The sequence below is a fragment of the Petromyzon marinus genome, chromosome 35, assembly GCF_048934315.1.
Source record: "Petromyzon marinus isolate PM22_M1 ecotype Great Lakes invasive population chromosome 35, UKy_Petmar_22M1.pri1.0, whole genome shotgun sequence".
In the NCBI taxonomy this organism is placed as follows: Eukaryota; Metazoa; Chordata; class Hyperoartia; order Petromyzontiformes; family Petromyzontidae; genus Petromyzon; species Petromyzon marinus.
In genome coordinates, this window is record NC_133701.1 from 1,830,349 (window position 1) to 1,848,066 (window position 17,718).

The 17,718-nt window shown below is 47.0% G+C and overlaps 1 protein-coding gene across 2 annotated transcripts; it reads left to right on the plus strand.

Moving 5' to 3' along the window:
* Positions 1-1,565: 1,565 nt before the first annotated feature.
* FAM151A (family with sequence similarity 151 member A) lies at positions 1,566-17,340 on the plus strand. Of its 2 annotated transcripts, none has more exons than XM_032965937.2 (9): positions 1,566-1,952; positions 7,485-7,634; positions 9,537-9,686; positions 10,692-10,854; positions 12,980-13,207; positions 13,612-13,751; positions 14,150-14,257; positions 14,842-15,014; positions 15,544-17,340. In XM_032965937.2, exons 1-9 carry the CDS (start codon positions 1,727-1,729, stop codon positions 16,129-16,131), a joined length of 1,926 nt encoding a protein of 641 aa, XP_032821828.2. In that variant the 5' UTR covers positions 1,566-1,726; the 3' UTR covers positions 16,132-17,340. The 2 variants fall into 2 exon arrangements, with proteins under 2 accessions (XP_032821828.2, XP_075927921.1); XM_076071806.1 differs by lacking the exon at positions 1,566-1,952 and adding an exon at positions 3,129-4,012.
* The last annotated feature ends 378 nt before the right edge of the window (positions 17,341-17,718 follow it).

Genomic DNA, 17,718 nt, shown 5'->3' on the forward strand with positions numbered 1-17,718 from the left:
ATTCTACTTTGTTTACGGATTCAAAGCCAATGTTTCACTCCGAGGACCTTTCCCTCATCAATGTCGGAAACGTAAGCCTGCGGATGTGTATGTTTTAGGGCGGTGGTTTACGTGTTCGTAACATAAGGATGTAGTATTGAATTTCTTCTGCTATTTTGAGTAAAACAATGCAGCGGTGTAAGTTTGTTATTTTAGTTGGGGAGTGCTGCTAATTGTTATTTTAGGTGACTCGTGCTGCTAATTTGTGTACACTTGTTACTTTGTGTTTGTTTAATGCGCCTGACTGCTGATGAGACCCCGGAAGATCGAAACCCGTTCCGGGGTTTTCTTGCGTAACATATTCTGGTGGATAATGCTCCTGACAGCCACTAGATAAGTCTTATGAACTACAACGTAATAATAATTATACCACATGTTTGTATGTGGAGAGACAGAATGTAAGTACCGGTAGTTCTGCTTAACTTTGCTCTTAATTTCCAGGGTGCCTTACAATCTGGAGAATAGGGTAACAGTGCAATGATCACCGTAGACGAATTTTGAATGACTCTGTAACTATATATTGTTTTACTCTGAATGATTGTTACAAGTAATTTGTCTGACCCAACTTTAATGCCAGGATATATATACATGTTTAGCATCGTTTTGTTTTTGTTAATTTATTCTCTGATGTCTAATTGCTTGATTGTTGTAATGTCATTGTACGTTATTACTCTTGCCATTTTGGTCCTGTCCAGGTCAAGTTCAGAACCCAGAACTCAAGAGAACTAAAAATGTATCACCCGGTTTAACAAAGTACACTTCAAATGTATCAATGAATCCGTTTGACCTTTGTGCATAATGCAAACAAAAACATCAGCGGCTCCTGAAGAAGGGCATTGTAGTCACCACAAGTATTGTGGTTAATGCAGACGTGATTCCTTGCCAAAGGGTTTATGTTTGGGTGTTTTAACATCTTAACACCTTATTTTATTGCCATAAAGGGTAAAATGTATTCTTATAAACCACCACCACCCCACAACCAAAAGGGAGGAGGGGGATGGAGCAAGGGGGAGGGGGGGAGGAGGAGGGGGGGCAAGGGGGGGAGGAGGAGGGAGCAAGGAGGGGGGAGGAGGAGGGGGGGAGCGAGGGGGGGGGAGGAGGAGGGGGGCAAGGGGGGGAGGAGGGGGGAGGAGGGGGGGGCAAGGGGGAGCGAGGGGGGAGGAGGAGGGGGGGCAAGGGGGGGAAGAGGAGGAGGGAGCAAGGAGGGGGGGAGGAGGAGGGGGGGAGCAAGGGGGAGGAGGGGGGGAGGAGGAGGAGGGGGGGCAAGGGGGAGGAGGAGGGAGCAAGGGGGGAGGAGGGGGGAGGAGGAGGGGGGGAGCGAGGGGGGGGAGGAGGAGGGGGGGAGGAGGAGGGGGGGGCAAGGGGGGGGAGGAGGGGGGAGAGGGGGAAGGAGGGGGGGAGCAAGGGGGAGCGAGGGGGGGAGGAGGGGGGGCAAGGGAGGGAGGAGGAGGAAGGGGGGGCAAGGGGGGGAGGAGAAGGGAGCAAGGAGGGGGGGAGGAGGGGGGCAAGGGGGAGGAGTAGGGGGGGGGGCAAGGGGCGGCTTTGTTGTTGTTGTCGCTACTGCTGCTGCCGCTGCTGCTCCTTCCACTCCTCCTCCCTGCGGCCTATAAATAATGGCGCGGCCAGGGCCCCCCCTGACAGACGCCGTCGCGTCCGCTGCCAGCCCCGCGGGGAGTCCGCACCAGCCATGAGCGTGGCCAGCAGCAAGGAGCTGGAGGCAAAGAGCGTGGAGGAGGAGGAGGAGGAGGGCGGCGAGTGGAGAGGAGGAGGAGGAGGCGGAGGAGGAGGCGGCGTGGAGAGGCGGCAGAGAGAGAAGTCGAGGCGACTGCTCGCCGCCATCGCGGCCCTCGGCGCCCTCCTGCTGCTCATCGGGACCGCGCTCGCTCTCGTGCTGCTGCTGCTGCTGCTGCCTGGTGCGAGATGATGATGATGATGAGGTGGTGGTGATGATGGTGATGAGGGGGTGGTGATGAGGGGGTGGTGGTGGTGATGATGGGGGTGATGATGAGGGGGTGGTGATGATGGGGGTGATGATGAGGGGGTGGTGATGAGGGGGTGGTGGTGGTGATGGGGGTGATGATGAGGGGGTGGTGGTGGTGATGGGGGTGATGATGAGGGGGTGGTGGTGGTGATGGGGGTGATGATGGTGATGATGGAGATGATGATGGTGATGGGGGTGATGAGGGGGTGATGATGAGGGGGTGGTGATGATGATGGGAGTGATGAGGGGGTGGTGGTGATGGGAGATGGTGATGGAGATGGTGATGATGGAGATGGTGGTGATGGGGAGTGTTGTGCGTTTCATTTTGCGCCTCGGGTGTGTTTTGGGGTGAGGGTCCGACAACCTTGTGGTTGTGATGGTGCGTGACCGAGTTTCTCAAACTGTGCCTCTGAACCGGTCCTGGGCCCTCCCCTAGGTCGACTCGGCCTCAAATGAGTACCTGGTGGCGATGCGTAAATGTGTAAGCATCGCCACTTGGGGAGACAAAGGCGGCCGGGCGTGGCGTTGGCCACCCACCCCCTCGTCGTGTGTGCTCGTGAACAACACTCGCCCCTACGCTGGGGAATGTTTGTGTGAGTGGCGATGTGTGTGTGTCTTACCTAGCGTGCAGAGGAACGAGGTCTTTCATGCTTTAGATTTAAAGCTTTCGTGACTGCAGGGATTCATATTCTTGGTTCTTTCGGTGAAAGTCACCACGTAGAAGGGAAACTTTACCGAAAGAACCAATAATATGAGGTCTTTCATGCTTTAGATTAGAGATTGGGCAATGTGTCTATTCTAGATTTGAAGCTTTCGTGACTGCTAGGATCCATACTCTTTGGTTCTATTGGGTAAAGTCACGTAGGTGAAAATAAAATAACAAAAAATCACGACATTTCGGCCACAAAGGCACTTGGCCTTTTTTTCTCACACAGCTTAAAGGTCGTGATCTAAGCGTGGCTTCTTCCACTCCAGCGCTAATTCCTTTGTCAAGGGGTACCTCTGCGGATGTGTATACTTTAACTTAGCTATTTCAATGAGCCATTTCAATGCTAAATTATATGCTAATTCCTTTGTCAAGGCGCTTGGTCTTTTTCTTCTCACACAGCTTAAAGGTCGTGATCTAAGCGTGGCTTATTCCACTCCAGCGCTGTCCTCCAGACAGTCTCGTCCCTTCACCTGATGAAGGCCGCTTGTGTTGTGGCCGAAACGTCGTGATTTTTTGTTATTTTTTGTTATTTTATTTTCACCTACGTGACTTTACCCAATAGAACCAAAGAGAATGTGTCTATTATTATTATTACACGCTTTTTATTAACTCACTCCGTCTGTTGTTGTATCATCAAATCTTGTAACTCAATTTTAACCCACTTCCCAATGTGGTATCGACTGCAAACTTGGTATACTTATGTCATACTGATGACAATACTATATTCTATCATTAAAAATTATAAATGTATATATTTGAACTATTTTTTACGGGTCTAATTGTCCACGGTCCCCCTTACGTTATGGCGAGCTTCGGGGCCACTTTCTGGAGTCGTGGACCAGCTCGGGGCCACTTTCTGGAGTCGTGGAGTTCTTCCATTACTAGTAGGGTACATTTAATAAAAGCGTGTTTTAATAAAGTATTTTTAAATATTACTTATTTTCTGCCTTAACTGGGCGATGTATAAATAACTGGGGGTGGTGGTTGTGATGTCTTGGACAAGAGAGACGAGGGGCCGGTGTGTCTGTGATTCTCTGCCATGGATTCTACTACATCGTGATGTGGACTTGTGTGTGTGTGTGGAGGTCATGGCAGTATTTATGTCATCGCATCACGACCTGGGAACGATTCCCTCACTCACCACGACCAACACGAGTGGCGAGCGATATCAGGACCAGGTCACGAGCCCTCGTCTATATCGACTCGGCCTTAAATGAGTCGACGGTGATGGGTGTAAAAAGAAAATCATCAACAACTTGGAAGACAAAGGCGGGTCGGGCATGGTAATGGCCACATCAGCCTCCGTCATCCTCGCTAGGAGTGCTTGTCCCCAACATGCTCCGACCAGTGCCGGATGAAGCTAGTTGCGGGGCTTGTAGCATGTTCTTATAAAGGGGCCCTAAATTTACAAAAAAGTAAATATTAAAACACAAATTTTTTTTACTTGCACAGTAAAGTAATTGTATTTTTTCATTTGCTATACAGCCAGATAATACGACAAATCGCTAAGCTTAATCACCCAGTCGTTCATAAGAGTTGAAGGCGGTATAGTACTATAGTAATAGAGCAAGTGCAGAATCACTGAACCAAAATTGATGGCTTGAAAGCATTTAGCGCAGGGCCCTTGATAGTGAGGGGCCCGTAGCTACTACACATATAGCTACTTTTGCAACTAGGATAATCCGGCACTGCTGCCGGGTCTGTCACGTGACCTCCCAGCGGACGTTCGACACTTTCACGTGGCCTTAACGTGCACCTAGCCTGGCACAAGCGCCGTGGTGACGCCACCGCCACTTAGTGGCGAATGGCGGTCGTTGTTGACTCCGAATTGGGGCCTCACGTGTTTTAGACCCCTGAGAAGACGGGGGGCAGTGTGTGTGTGTTTGGTCTATGCTCATTACCCAGAGCCCCTAATCCAGAAGTGGATTAACAAAATCAAAGAATCGATTGTAATGTGCGCGCGTGCGTGTGTTTTGACGTGAGTTATAAAGCAGTGCCATCTGAAACTTTTGACTTGAAAGATAGGGCTGTGAGATTGTGTATTAGTCTGATCTTGGTTATATAGCATGAACGGATGTGGTGTTGTAGACAAAAATACAGTATCGGCAATCTGTGCCTATGATTTGGTGATAAAGTGCTGGAATATGATGTTTTAGAAGTGATATGACGATACATGATATCGTACAATATAGCATCGATGATAATCACATTCATTTTTCTAAATGCTGGTATGTGGAGCTCATCGTCGCCTGTGATATTTGTCTTAAATATGTTATTCCCTTACAAAATATTTATCAAGTGAACAATTTAATTTGTAAATAAATAGCTATTATCCACTAAATTAATTCTTTGGAAAATGTTTTCCGGAGTAATTGATGGCATGGCGATAATATCACGACCTAATTTTCGTAATTATTTTTTTTAATGTAACAGCATGTGTGTTAGTGGAATGTAATTCGAGAAATCTTATGTTGGGTGAATTGCAGTTAAAATTACTTTGGAGTTATTTTTGTTAATTAATGCTGGAAGTTCAGCAAAGCGCAAATAAAATAAAGCGAAAAAGGTGAAACACATTCTTGATTTGAAGTGTTGCGATCGAAACGTCGCGATTTGTTTCATTTTATTTCTACCTACGTGACTTTACCAAAAGAACCAAAGAGTGTGAAATACATTTACAACGATTGGAAACAGATATAGTCATGATTCTCATGTTGTGAAAATCTACATCGTATCATTTTCTGAAAAATGAACTTCGTGAAAACCCCAAGTATTTAATACGAGAGATAGGGTGGCAGTGTGTTTGCACCTGTTTCTGTCTGACAGAGGTTATTAAAGTGATGGAGTCTGATATTTTAAACTAGAGATGAAACGGTTTGTGTGTCTGAGCTGGGTTATTTATAAAACACTGGAGTCTCGTTTTTTTATGCGAGAGAAATGGCGTGTGTGTATCTTATCTGAGATATAAAGCATTGTCGTATGTTGTTTTACCCTAGACAGATATTAATGTTTGCGCGTGCCTTGCTTGAAGCATACGGGTTTTGTTTTGTACCAAAAGTTGTATTCCTGTATGTACCACTTTGAATGTGTTCTATGCAGTTTCACAACTATCTTTAACTATCCCTGAAATACTGAAAAAACCTACCTCCATTTGTAGATCATGTAATCGTTGTTATTATGGCTATATATGGAATACAGAGTGATCTATTTATAGATTTCTCCCTAAAATAATTTGCAGAAATAGTATAGAAAACGTCATTAATTCAAAGCCTCAACATATCTCCTCTCAATGGACATCTTAAACTTTTAACACTCTTTATTCAGTAAATAATTAATCATGCTTGACGATCCACGTTTGAATCTTGAGCCTGTTTTTTTTTAGCTCTTTCCGAAGAAAATGAAAATCAGGTACACAATTTGATGACAAGCTAAGCCGATGCGATCTTCAAATACTCAAAAAGCCAAATGAACGGAATAAATTTGCGGCGGTACCTACGTGACTCTAATGGCTTGCATTGTTTGTCACGAGACGTCTGCAAACGTTGAATGAGCGCAAGAAAGTCAAACTTTATATGGTGCGGGTTTTTGTGTGCAATCATTGGTGACCAGCTGCACATGTAAACTTGGCACACTTGAGAACCCAGTTTAATCGCCCAGATTCGTGTCTACTGTCTCAGGGGTGTTGGCTGCGTGCTTTGACGTGGTTCGTATCCAATATGACCACCAGACTACCCTTGTCTCTTGTTTAATTTATCTCAGTTGGCTGGCAGGGTGATGCTTTGCTTCAAGACCTTAACTGACATCTATTGAGTTCAAATCTGAGTCCAGGGTCATTTCAGTCGGTTGTTCCTACAGAATTCGATACAAAGATTGGATAAGATGAGAATTGAACATTGATCACCCTATGGATGGACTGGTCTCTGCAATGCAAATGTGGAATTTATACTATTTGTTAAGGTCTGCCAAAGAAAATGAACACTGTCCCATGTTTGCATTGGCAGGAAGATGCTGTTTTTTTTAAATACAATTTCTAGTTCCTGTATTATTTAAATATTTGTAAACTAAACAAGCATGCCATTTTCATGCTTCTGGTCCCAAGAGGCCAAAGTGGCATGCTCACAGAAACAAGTTTAAAGTTATTTTTTTGTTACCAGGTGAGAGCTGAGTGACCAAACTGGTTAAAGAAAAACGAGAAAACATCTTATGCCAATGAAACAAATATTCAGAACAAAATCCACCGTGACAGGCCCTACCACCTCCACGGTTGGTGTTGCCAAATGTTGGGGATAAAGCCCTTAGTCGAGCAAAAGCATCCAGATTCTATGGAAAAGCAAACACTCTGAATACAGTAATTTTTTTTCGAAATCTTAATTATTCAAATTGTAAAAAAGAAGTCAGTGGTCTTGGTCCACACACTTTGCTAGAAGAGACGATAGCCCATCGTCAAGTATAATAACGGAGTGGCAGCGAAGGAATGGAATGCATGCGAGAGGATGTCCACTGACCAATGAAATCAGTCCATCTGCAGGTTCTGGATTGATTGTTACATCGCAGGATTGTGAAAGGTGGAAGTGACTTAGGGAGCTCTTCATCCAGCAGTGGATTGATCATAGCTGATGTTGATTATTCAAGAAAGTATCCAATCTTGGATCGAATGTTTGCCCCAAATTATAGCAATTTATTGAATCCAGGAAGTGAAAAATATTTATGTCAAACGGAAATACTAAAACGAATGACATATGAACTCTTCTGTTCCAGATAACTCCAGCAAACCACGGTTCGATTCAGGCGGAGACATGCTGGACTACTTGGTCGAGCGGGGTGTTCTGCAGACGCGCGATGGCCTTTACGTGGGATGGGCACACGCTGCCAACAACAAAGAGGAAATGAATGCTGCGCTCGGCAACAGTGAGGATTCTTCACTTTCACCTTTTTTTCCCTTCAAACTGCACAACCGAGCCGTGCCGGGCCAGCCTGGCACGGCTAATGAGGCACCGGATTTGCATCCCTGTAAACACGAGATGTTGTAGTCGTCGCACGCTCAGGTGTACCGACCGCCGCACGGTATGACGACAGTGACACAGCGTATGACGAAAATGGTTATCTCCGTCCTGGCCCTGTTTGGCCCAGAGCCAGATGATGATGTCTTGGAAGTCGGGAGTTTATATGGTTCGGTTCTTTCTTGGCTTCGCAAATAAGCAGTGAAAAAGCACCCGTGTTGTGAGGGTCACAAGCTGGTGGGCGAAGGGGTACTGACTCGCCTCGCCAGCTACTCCAGGCCTTGACGTAAAGGCCCCGGGCCTGGACCTCAGCCTCTGTCTCCCTCCTGGGTCACGGTGGTGACATTGGACTTGTTTACCAGCAGAAAAAAACTGACCGCATGTGCATCGGTGGACAGAGTTTGCTTATTATTGGCAAACTTTTCACCGTTTTCGACGCATGGATTTGGGTCGGTTTGGTTGCCATGTGAAACGTTACAGTTATATTTCCCGCAGTATTGTGAGAAATCCAAGGGCTTGTTTGGTGAAACAACTGGTATCTGCAATATCCTAGTCGGTAAAGTTCAAACTCTTAGGGGATAAAGAAACATTGATAAGATAAAGAATATAATAAAGGCAAAGTTCAGATCTAATCATTGGTTTACCACTTGGGGTGTGTACTCGCATGTCCATTGAGCGCTCGTATCCACACATCGTACACAGACGTCTTGTTCTTGGACACTGACCAGTGGTGTGTTCGTTGTAGATTTGGTGAGTCCACGATGATATGGAAACCCCCCGCCAGGTGTTTTTTTGATGTTGGTGCGTTTATTGTGGCCTAAGTTGTGAGCTGCAGAGGGCAGTGCAGCAGAATCTGTTTTAGTGCTCTGTGCGTGATATGCTCACCCGTCTAGCTGGTTGTTTTCCCCAACCCGCACTGGTCAGCGTGGCTAAGTGTGGTCAGTTAAACCCCATGACCCGCACCGCATGGGGAGGCCCTCATCCAGCAGTGGATTGTCAAAAGGGCTGCACACGTGCGTTGTAAAATTGTGCCCTGGCATTTCTATGTGACCACCCACTGCTGAACAAAACTACAGCTCAGCATTGCGAACTTTATTGCCTCCCACTGATAATAAGAGCAGTCGCTTTGATTGCATCTCTGTGCAGGGTTTGCCCTGGCACAGTATTATCTCAAGCGACATTTCTCCTTGAGTTGAACGGGCCCATTCAGTATCCAACTATCTACAAGATAACGCTGCCGTTGTGTAATGGTTAGCGCAGTGGAGCCTAGCGGTTGCCGGTACGAATTCGATTCCCAGGCAGGGCCAACATCGCTGGTGAATTATCGGAACCGGTTCTAGCTCCCATTGCCTTCATAAACCCTCACCAACGTGATGAAGTATAGCTCAACACCCCCAGTGACGGACGCGGGGAGGTGTAGAGGCCTTCATCCAGGTGTGGATTGACAAAGGCCTGTGAATTATTCTACAATATGCATGGAAAGTTTTTTTTTCTTGTGCAGTAGCACACTACGTATTTTGCTCGATTTGGATGACACATGCCAAACATCACCCCTACTGGCAGCCTAATGTCCGTTTGCATGCCAGATTCTGGAGTTACCTTGTACCCACAGGGACAGTTGCCACTGGGGGTGCCCTTTTACATTTTTTGACAAGAGATGTGATGCAAGTTGCTCGTCGTGTGTAGAGTGCCCTGAGATGCCGCTGGTGTAAAGGGCGCTCAAACAAAAACAAATCATAATTCCTTCAATTAATTTCCTTGCCGTTGGCCACGTCGCTGTTTTGCACCACATCCGCACGTGCGCCCCTAGGCGAGGTGATGGTGCTGGAGGCAGACGTGAACATTGAAGGATTGGGCACGGCCAGTGAGACCGGGCGACCCATCATGGCTCATCCACCCGACGTCACGAGCGACAACAGCCTCTCCGACTGGCTCTCCGCCGTGCTGAAGAGCAATAAGGGTAGGAGCCGCTCGTGTGGTATTTGGGGCGCTGGCATGGCCTGGCGGTAGCGCATCCGTGGTTTGAATCCAGCTGGCCGCCCTGGTTATTGCTGCGAGTGTATTAGCCTTCGAAATGCGTGCCCTCCATTTCGCAGTGGATATTAAAGATCCCCGTGGCGTCGTTCGAAACGAATCGGCCATCTTGTGCCAGCGTCACGATCCAATTTTGCCAAATTTGAAAAATAATTCCCAGATTACTGAGTTGAGATTACGCAAAGTAGCATTGCCTAGTGCAGACTCTGTTAAACGTTGCACTTTTCTTTAAGATAGCTTTGCGCTGAGGATAGCGTGAATACCAAATGTACTATATTATTATTGGAGACTCCTTTAATGATGCGCAGTCAATACAATACAATGTCGTGTGCGACTACATCTTAAGACGATGTACAGAAATAGAAGGCATGTTTTTTTCTAGAGGCAGTCAGGCAGATGTAAAAAGCAAGGTCTTGAGTCTGGACTTGAACGGGCAGGGAGTCGACAGCACAGATGGCAGGGAGAAGGAGCTTCCAGACTGCTGGGGCAGCATGGGAGAATTATTTATATCTTTGCCAATAAAAGTACCCTTTTAAATTTCGGGGATTGTAAAGCGACATGCTAATTTATATTGGTGCCCCCATTATTGTAGGTCTTCAGTACAATATAGATGTGTCACCATATTATCAGCGGGGGTTCTTTAACCCTGCTTGCCCTACTTTGCTATGCAAGTCATTTCGTGTTGGTGGAAGTGGGGAACATGGGCATGGGAGTATGGCAGTAAGCATTTTTGGTCTTCGGAAAGACAAGATCTTAGCAGCACAACATTAGCATGAGACCTTCATTCGTTAAGAGTGCGTCTGTATCTAATTCCATAACGTTTCTCTCAATGGACCATCACAAGGCTTTAAGCGTCATGTGCAAGTGAAGGTGTTTACAACTCCAGGCAATGTTTAACCATAACCGATATGTATGTCTTATGGTTGTTCAGGAATTAAACTGGACTTTAAGAGCCTCGAGGCGTTGGGGCCTTCGTTGGATATCCTGCTCGAGCGGGTAGCTCAGGCGCCCCTTGACCGCCCGATCTGGCTCAACGCAGATATCATCCGGGGGCCCAACGTCCCGGCATTCGTCGATCCCATTGACGCCACGGGGTGAGTAGCAGTGCCACGGCCATGCAGAGGTCTAATCGCCCGTGTCGCCAGTTACGATGCCCATAGGGTTGCCACCATATATGCACTCGATTGATGATCCAGCACTCGCTGATTCACTCCGGTCAAACGCTCACCGGTGGCCAGTTGCCTCCTTATCCCTCTCCTGTTGCTACTACCCTGGTTAACGGTCGCCGTGAACTTCACTCTTTAATTTCTCCACCCGTTCGACTAGGCTGACTCTTTTGTCTCATCCACATGGTGATCACTCGCCACACTGCAGCTCACAACAACTTTTAGTTCTGCTTCTTCCCTCGCACTGCTGCACTTCGGAATTCCCTCCTCCCACGGTCTCTTCTAATAATAATAACCTTGCCCAATTACACCCTTGCCCAATTACACAAGCCTACGTGTTAAACTAACCTTGCCCAATTACACCGCATCTGTTACAACTTTGATAGGGCTCCTTGTTAGTGTCCCCAACTTGTTTTGCACCTTTGGGCCTGTGCTCACAAATTGTGTGTCTCACAACTTTGTAATTTAATTAATAACGTTCTGTTTATTTTGGGTTTTTCGGTAAAGTCACGTAGATAGGTCCAAAGAAAATAACAAAAAACTACGACTTTTCTATCACAACACAAGCGGTCGTCATCGGGAGGAAAAAAAATGACGGTCGCTTGTGTTGTGATCGAAACGTCGTAGTTTTTTGTTATTTTATTTTAACCTATCTACGTGACTTTACTGAAAGACCCAAAGAATATTAATTCTTGCAGTCACGAAAGCTTTAAGTCAAGATTTAACGTTCTGTTTATTTTGCCTTTGCTGTATTTCTAGAACAAATAAAGATAAATTACACATTCCTCAAATGCATTTCACTTAAGCCTGCTATGAGTACTTGCTCACTGTTGTGACGTTCCAATCTATAATGTTTCTAACCCACGAGCTTTCAGTTACACTACAAATAATTAAACTCACTACAAAAATTTTTATGTTATACAATTGCTATGCCGTCAGTCATTCCGAATATGTTTTTTGCAAAAAACTCATTAAAATACTTAATAGATATTTATTTACAACTTTATTTATTCAGTTTGTTTTTTATGTCATAAATATTTAATCGGGGTAAACATTTTTCAAGCAAAATAATACGAGCAACAATGATCGCGGTTAACTAAATGTAGCAGTATGGCTACATCATGGATCTTGTATCATAGGATGTGTTGTATCGTAATATCGCAGAAAGCCTCGAGTAAGGGTTGCACGATAACAGATAATTTCATCATATAAAGAGGTTGTTTGTGGACACGGGGTTCTAAAGCGGTCATCATTTCCTTATTTGCAGTAAAAAATATTTACAAATAAGGTAACGATGAACGCGTAAGCGACCTGTGTTGACGCAGCATTGTTTAATACCGTGAAGCAACATCTGTTGCAGTGAAACCACGATCAGCATAATCCCTTTTAGCTTCGCAACATAAAACCTCCGGTATTGGTAGAATGCCAATCGGTGTCCCTAACCTCCCGAGCCTCGGCCTCCTCACTCGTTCTCGGCCGTGAGATGTGGATGGGCTTCACATTGCTCACGTTGGGAACCACTGCGAAAAATCAAAAGGGAGGCATAAAACAAATCCTCTGCACATGAGCTAAAGCCATTGCCCGACGCCATGTGAAAAAGAGTAGGCCCCGTGTGCCCCCGTCACGATCCAAGTTTGCCATTTTGAAAGAGTGCTTGCAAATTGCTTAATTGGTTAAAGCTATCAAAGCACCATTGCCCAGCTACTGCTGGCAGAAGACACTCATCTGTGAAACATCGCACCTCCGATTAGCATGGTTGTCTCCGTACAGTCCGAAATAAATAAACACACGTATACAGCGCATTTGCGATGGCCTTGCGTTTGAAGAATGACACCGAGACCAAACGTAGTCTGGTATTATTATTACCATGAAGATTAGCTGGTAATTTCAGAACACTTGCACCTCGGGGTACAACTGGGGCTAGAGCTTCAGAAGCACTGGGCTGTTAGACCACTCCGCCTTTTTTATGACCATGGCCCAAAGACAAGTCCAACTCCTTGGCGCAGGTCTGACCCCATGTTGCGCTCTCTCTTCTGGTATCGCGCTCCCGCAGGTTTCTATCGCTGATCACGAAACACTTCCCCAACGTGACGCTGTCGCCCGGCTGGCTGGTGGCGTTTGTTCCGGCGCTGGGCCTGAATGAGACGTACACGGCGGCGATGGTGCGCGAAATGCACGGGCTGGTGGCGGCGCTGCCCCAGCGCGTCACGTTTCCCGTGCGGGCCCCGTTGCTGCGCCGCGCCTGGACGCACTTCCGTTGGCTGCTCGACCAGAGCGACAGGTCAAAAGTCAAAAAGTTATTTCCTGCTTACCGCCCTCAATGCCAGATTCGTAAGCTATTTGTGTTTATTGAACAACGGTCGCTCGGATTACCACAGTTGCATTATTTTAAAATAAAGGGATTTGAGTTGGTGGTCTAATAATAGTCACCAATGAATGACTGCATCGAAATCCATGTAATAAAAATGCATTTTGTGCAGTTAATTTGGCTAAATTTTTGCTTCGATAATTAACATATCACGTTGACTGTCATGTGGCGAACATTACTCTCGTGGGCAGAGCAGATGGGAAGTGCTGCCCCTCTCCTGCGTGGACCAAAGGGAACTCGAAGGTAGCTGCGGTGTCCGATTCCGTGGGCCGTTCTCTAAAACGTTGATAATTGTGTTGTGGGTGGGGTGCGTCCAGGTTCTCGCTCACGCTGTGGCAGGGCAAGTCGGATGTCATTGCACTGGAAGACATGCTGTTTGTTCGTGACGGCACTGACCCCACTGAGGTCTACTATGACATCTACGATCCGCTGCTCTCCGAACTGCGCGATGCTGACAGTGAGCAAAGTAACATTCGCAGAGGCTGTCGGCGAATTAACAGAAAGTTCCACCCAAAGAACAACGCTTGGTCCTTTTATAGAGGCTGTCCTTCGCAGGTTTTAAGCATCTGTCATATAGTTGTGAAATAGCTTTTGTGTGTTATTGATAATCGCGTGAAAATAACGCAATAGACATTGATTATCGGTTTGTGGCACGTATTGCAATGTCTTTGTGTAAAGAAGGCTGCTAAGTTGGGTGCAGGAAAAATTTAGAGTAGAAAAAGCTCATGTACAACAAGCAGCTGGAGACATCTGTCAGAGGGACACGGAGAACACAGCAGGCGTGTGTGCCTACGATGGCTATTGAAGGCGCGGTTGTCCTCCTCCATGTGCTGTTATTCCTTCTCCTTTGTTCAGAGAACGCTGAACGGCCCAAGCTGTTCCACACGGGGGTGAGTCTACTGCGCTATTTTGGCACGCGCGATGGGCTGGATGTGCTGTGGCACCAGGAGCCCAGCTCTCTGGGTGAGTGGCACTCGGGGCTGGGTTGACTTACCACGTGTTTTTACTCACTGGTGCCCTCTGTAGAATTATTCTCCAGGTTACGGGACAAGGGTTGGCTACGTTTGTATGTTGAACTTCTTTCGCACCGTACGTAAGAAGTTAATGCATATACATCAATGCGTATCGCACGGTCACACACAGCTTGGTATCTACCCACAGTCGCACTCAAGAGCCCCTTACTACCATGGGCAGAACAAGAGAAAGAGACAGCCTTTATTTAACACTTAGATCATGACGTTTGAGAAGTCGGGTGTGGTGACACGGTTGTTCTGACTTCCTGGTATTTTATTGTGATCGTGTCCTGGTGAGGTTTGACGTAGTTTCAACTGGAATTGTCGCGTCTGCTATATTTGTTTGTTAGAATTGTTCTTCAACTCGGCGACAATAATTGTTGCATTAAACGCTCGTACACGTGTCAATTTTATTTGTTTAGCTGCACGAGGTGGTGGAGGGTCGTTGACTTGTGTCACGGTTTTTTTTTATGAGCGGGCTGTGCCCTCTGGTGATGGCGATGCGTGTCTCGTCCTGTGTCCCCACCCACGCAGGTCGTGGCCCGGGTGGCATGCTGGTGCTGAACGTGTTGCTGGGCCCTGGCGATGCCGCCGGTGACCGTGCCACGGCCGTGCCCAGGGCTGTGTTTGGCAGCGCCGACAGCAACGCGGATTCGGCAGCAGCTCCGATAACCCTGAACGGCTACCTGGACAACATTGACACTTTGGTATGAGTCTCAAGGATCGTTTTTCTAGAGGTGCCTGCCACGGAGTGTTTGACAAGTATCACTATGCACGAGTGATTTGTAATTTATTCTTTAGGTTGGGCTATGTCACGATCTGGCTAAATTTATGTCCTTAAGAACCCTGCACAACTCGACACAGCCAAACGAATTGATTGTCACGTGTACAAGTGTTTCACGCCCCATTTGCTTTTGTTTCAGCTCAGGAATATGCCGAAGAACATCTTTCACAACCAAATTTAGCAATTGGATACACTGCTGTGAATAATACAAGTGTGCAATAGGTTTTTCCTTTTCACGATGTCCGGCGTTTCGCTCCGCGTGCTGGCAGGTTCCTCGGGAACCGATTTCCATTCCGAACTAACTTCAGTCCCTGTAACCGCACCGGAGAGCTGTAACCCGCACCGCCTCGAAAGTCCCCGCAGTCGTACCGAAGAATCCATTCTCTTGCCCACGACTTGACGATTTTTGTCTCTTCTTTTGTCCTCCGACCTACAAAATCCTCGTCATGCAGGCTGCCGGCTCTCAAAAAACTGCCCTCTTCCTACGGATCCTGAGCCGCGACGCCCTGCGTCCCACGCTTCAGGTGCTGCGCGACCGCGCTCGCCCGCTCACCCGCCCCGTCTGGCTCTCGGCCGCCGTCGCTCCCGGCGGCGGCGGCGGTGGTGCCGCGGGCGTTCTCGGCGCCGCCGAGCTGCTGAGCGCCGTCGCGGAAATTTTTCCCGACGTGACTCTCGCGCCGGCCTGGCCCGAGCCGGACGTGGCGGCGGCGGCGGCTTCGGCGGTCGTCGGCGGTGGCGGAGAGCGATACGGCGAGGCGTCGCTTGCGGCTATGCGGGACGCGTTTGCCGACGTCACGCAGCCGGTGTCCTATCAGCTGGACGCGGCGGGGGGGGAGCTGGCCCGCGGCGGTTACCGCCTGGCGAGGTCGTTGCTGCTGGATGGCACGCCGACCCGCTCGGTCACGATCAGCGTGCCGAGCTACGAGGAAGCGTTCGAGGTCCTCACCAAGGTCCGCAATCATTTCCCGGCCAGCGCCGTGTTTTACAACGTGTCGCCGGACGCGCACAACAAATTTGCGATCAGTGTCTTCTCGTCGTAGGTTTAAAAGGCAGAGGGTTGTGCACAGGTCGGTTCCTGTTGTGCACCAAACTTGCTATGCATTGCTCTAAGACATTATGGGTAAGGGCACTTATGAGGAGACATAAGTTCCGTCTCCACATTTAAATATTTTTGAGTGCCATTCGCCTATCTTACACCGAGCATTTACGCTGTCAAGAAAGGAACCGCCACTGATACCTAATTTCTACCTTAGCATGGGGCTGCCAAAGACCTGCATTCATTGCAAGGACAAAATGTTTATTTTTTTATCAGATGATAGTGTAACGAGTCGATGGTCTGGTCTCTGTCACCAATGAATGGGCCAATGAGTTCAGGCTAAATAAAAACCAACGTATCAATTCCGTTTTGCACTTGATTTGGCCAAATTCCAGGTCTGAGAATTAACAATAATTTTACAGATCTGACAGTTGTGCAACACAATTTCATAGCAGAGCTCGTGGGAATGTGCGCCCCCTACCGTGTGAAGGGTAAACAATCCCCCTTCTCCAGAGAAGTCCTGTGACAGATGTCTTCCATGGACCGTTGTGATACTGCTCTGAGATTTCTTTATATAAACAGTAGGAGGATGCTGGATCTGTGTCCAGCCTTTGAACTGCAGTTTTCTCTGGATTATAGGGTGCACTTTTTCCCTTCTGTTTAACAACACAATTTGGGGGATGCATCTGATAATCCAGTAGGTGTGTGCGTATGTGCGAGAGAGATCAGATTTGCATAACACTACTGACATCATCGGGCAAAAGTTTACTTTCTGGAGCGTCTTATAATCCAGATAATACGGTATAAATTCTCATGGTTGTCGGGGCTGCCACACAGCATCATGGATCCCCTTTCAACGGGTCTACCCATGAGCGTCTGCTCGACTATGCAAATGTTATTGAAAGTAAAAAAGCAAACTTTTAGTAAACTTGCAACAATTACAACTGTCTGTTGGTTTATAAAATGTAAAAATACCTGGTGGGCAATTTTGTAAAAAAAAAAACTATAGATTTACTGGATAAACTGTTTATTTCGATGTACTTTTTGCACTTTTATATTGGCAAAAGTATTTCTAAACATTTTGTAAACGTTTAAAAGCTGTATCCGAATACAGTACACTGTAAATATGGACGTTATTTCCTTTACTGATGTAGTTCATGTATTGCATACTGTATTGGTATTAACATGAATAAAATCTGCATGTAATATGTAACGGACCAACATGTGAAAGTCATATATAATGTTATAATACAACAGCACAGAGATAAATACACATGCATTCAAACTTGTGCAGCATATTGGACTTGTATATACCATAAAATTAATCGGAACATGCCGATATTGCCACATTGGCACAGCCGAGGTAAGTGAGTAAGGTGTCTGTGACCACTTGTTAGAACAGCCTGATGTGCCTTGCCCCGTTGGTGGGCAGCAGATGGCAGTGCAGCTAAATCCATCATTGTACAAGGTTTCCCTTGCTCTGTGCGGTGTTGGTTTGTACAATTCCGCGTATATGCCGCTAACATTTCTTCCCCAAAATCGCTTCGTGCGGTTTGAATTGATTAATATGCGGCTTCAGACGGTCGAATGT

Coding starts and splice junctions, on each gene's coding strand:
- FAM151A (XM_032965937.2), top strand. CDS start 1,727: ATGAGCGTGGCCAGCAGCAAGGAGCTGGAGGCAAAGAGCGTGGAGGAG. Junction 7,635..9,536: donor GAATGCTGCGCTCGGCAACA/GTGAGGATTCTT, acceptor GTGCGCCCCTAG/GCGAGGTGATGGTGCTGGAG. Junction 13,208..13,611: donor CTGCTCGACCAGAGCGACAG/GTCAAAAGTCAA, acceptor GGGTGCGTCCAG/GTTCTCGCTCACGCTGTGGC.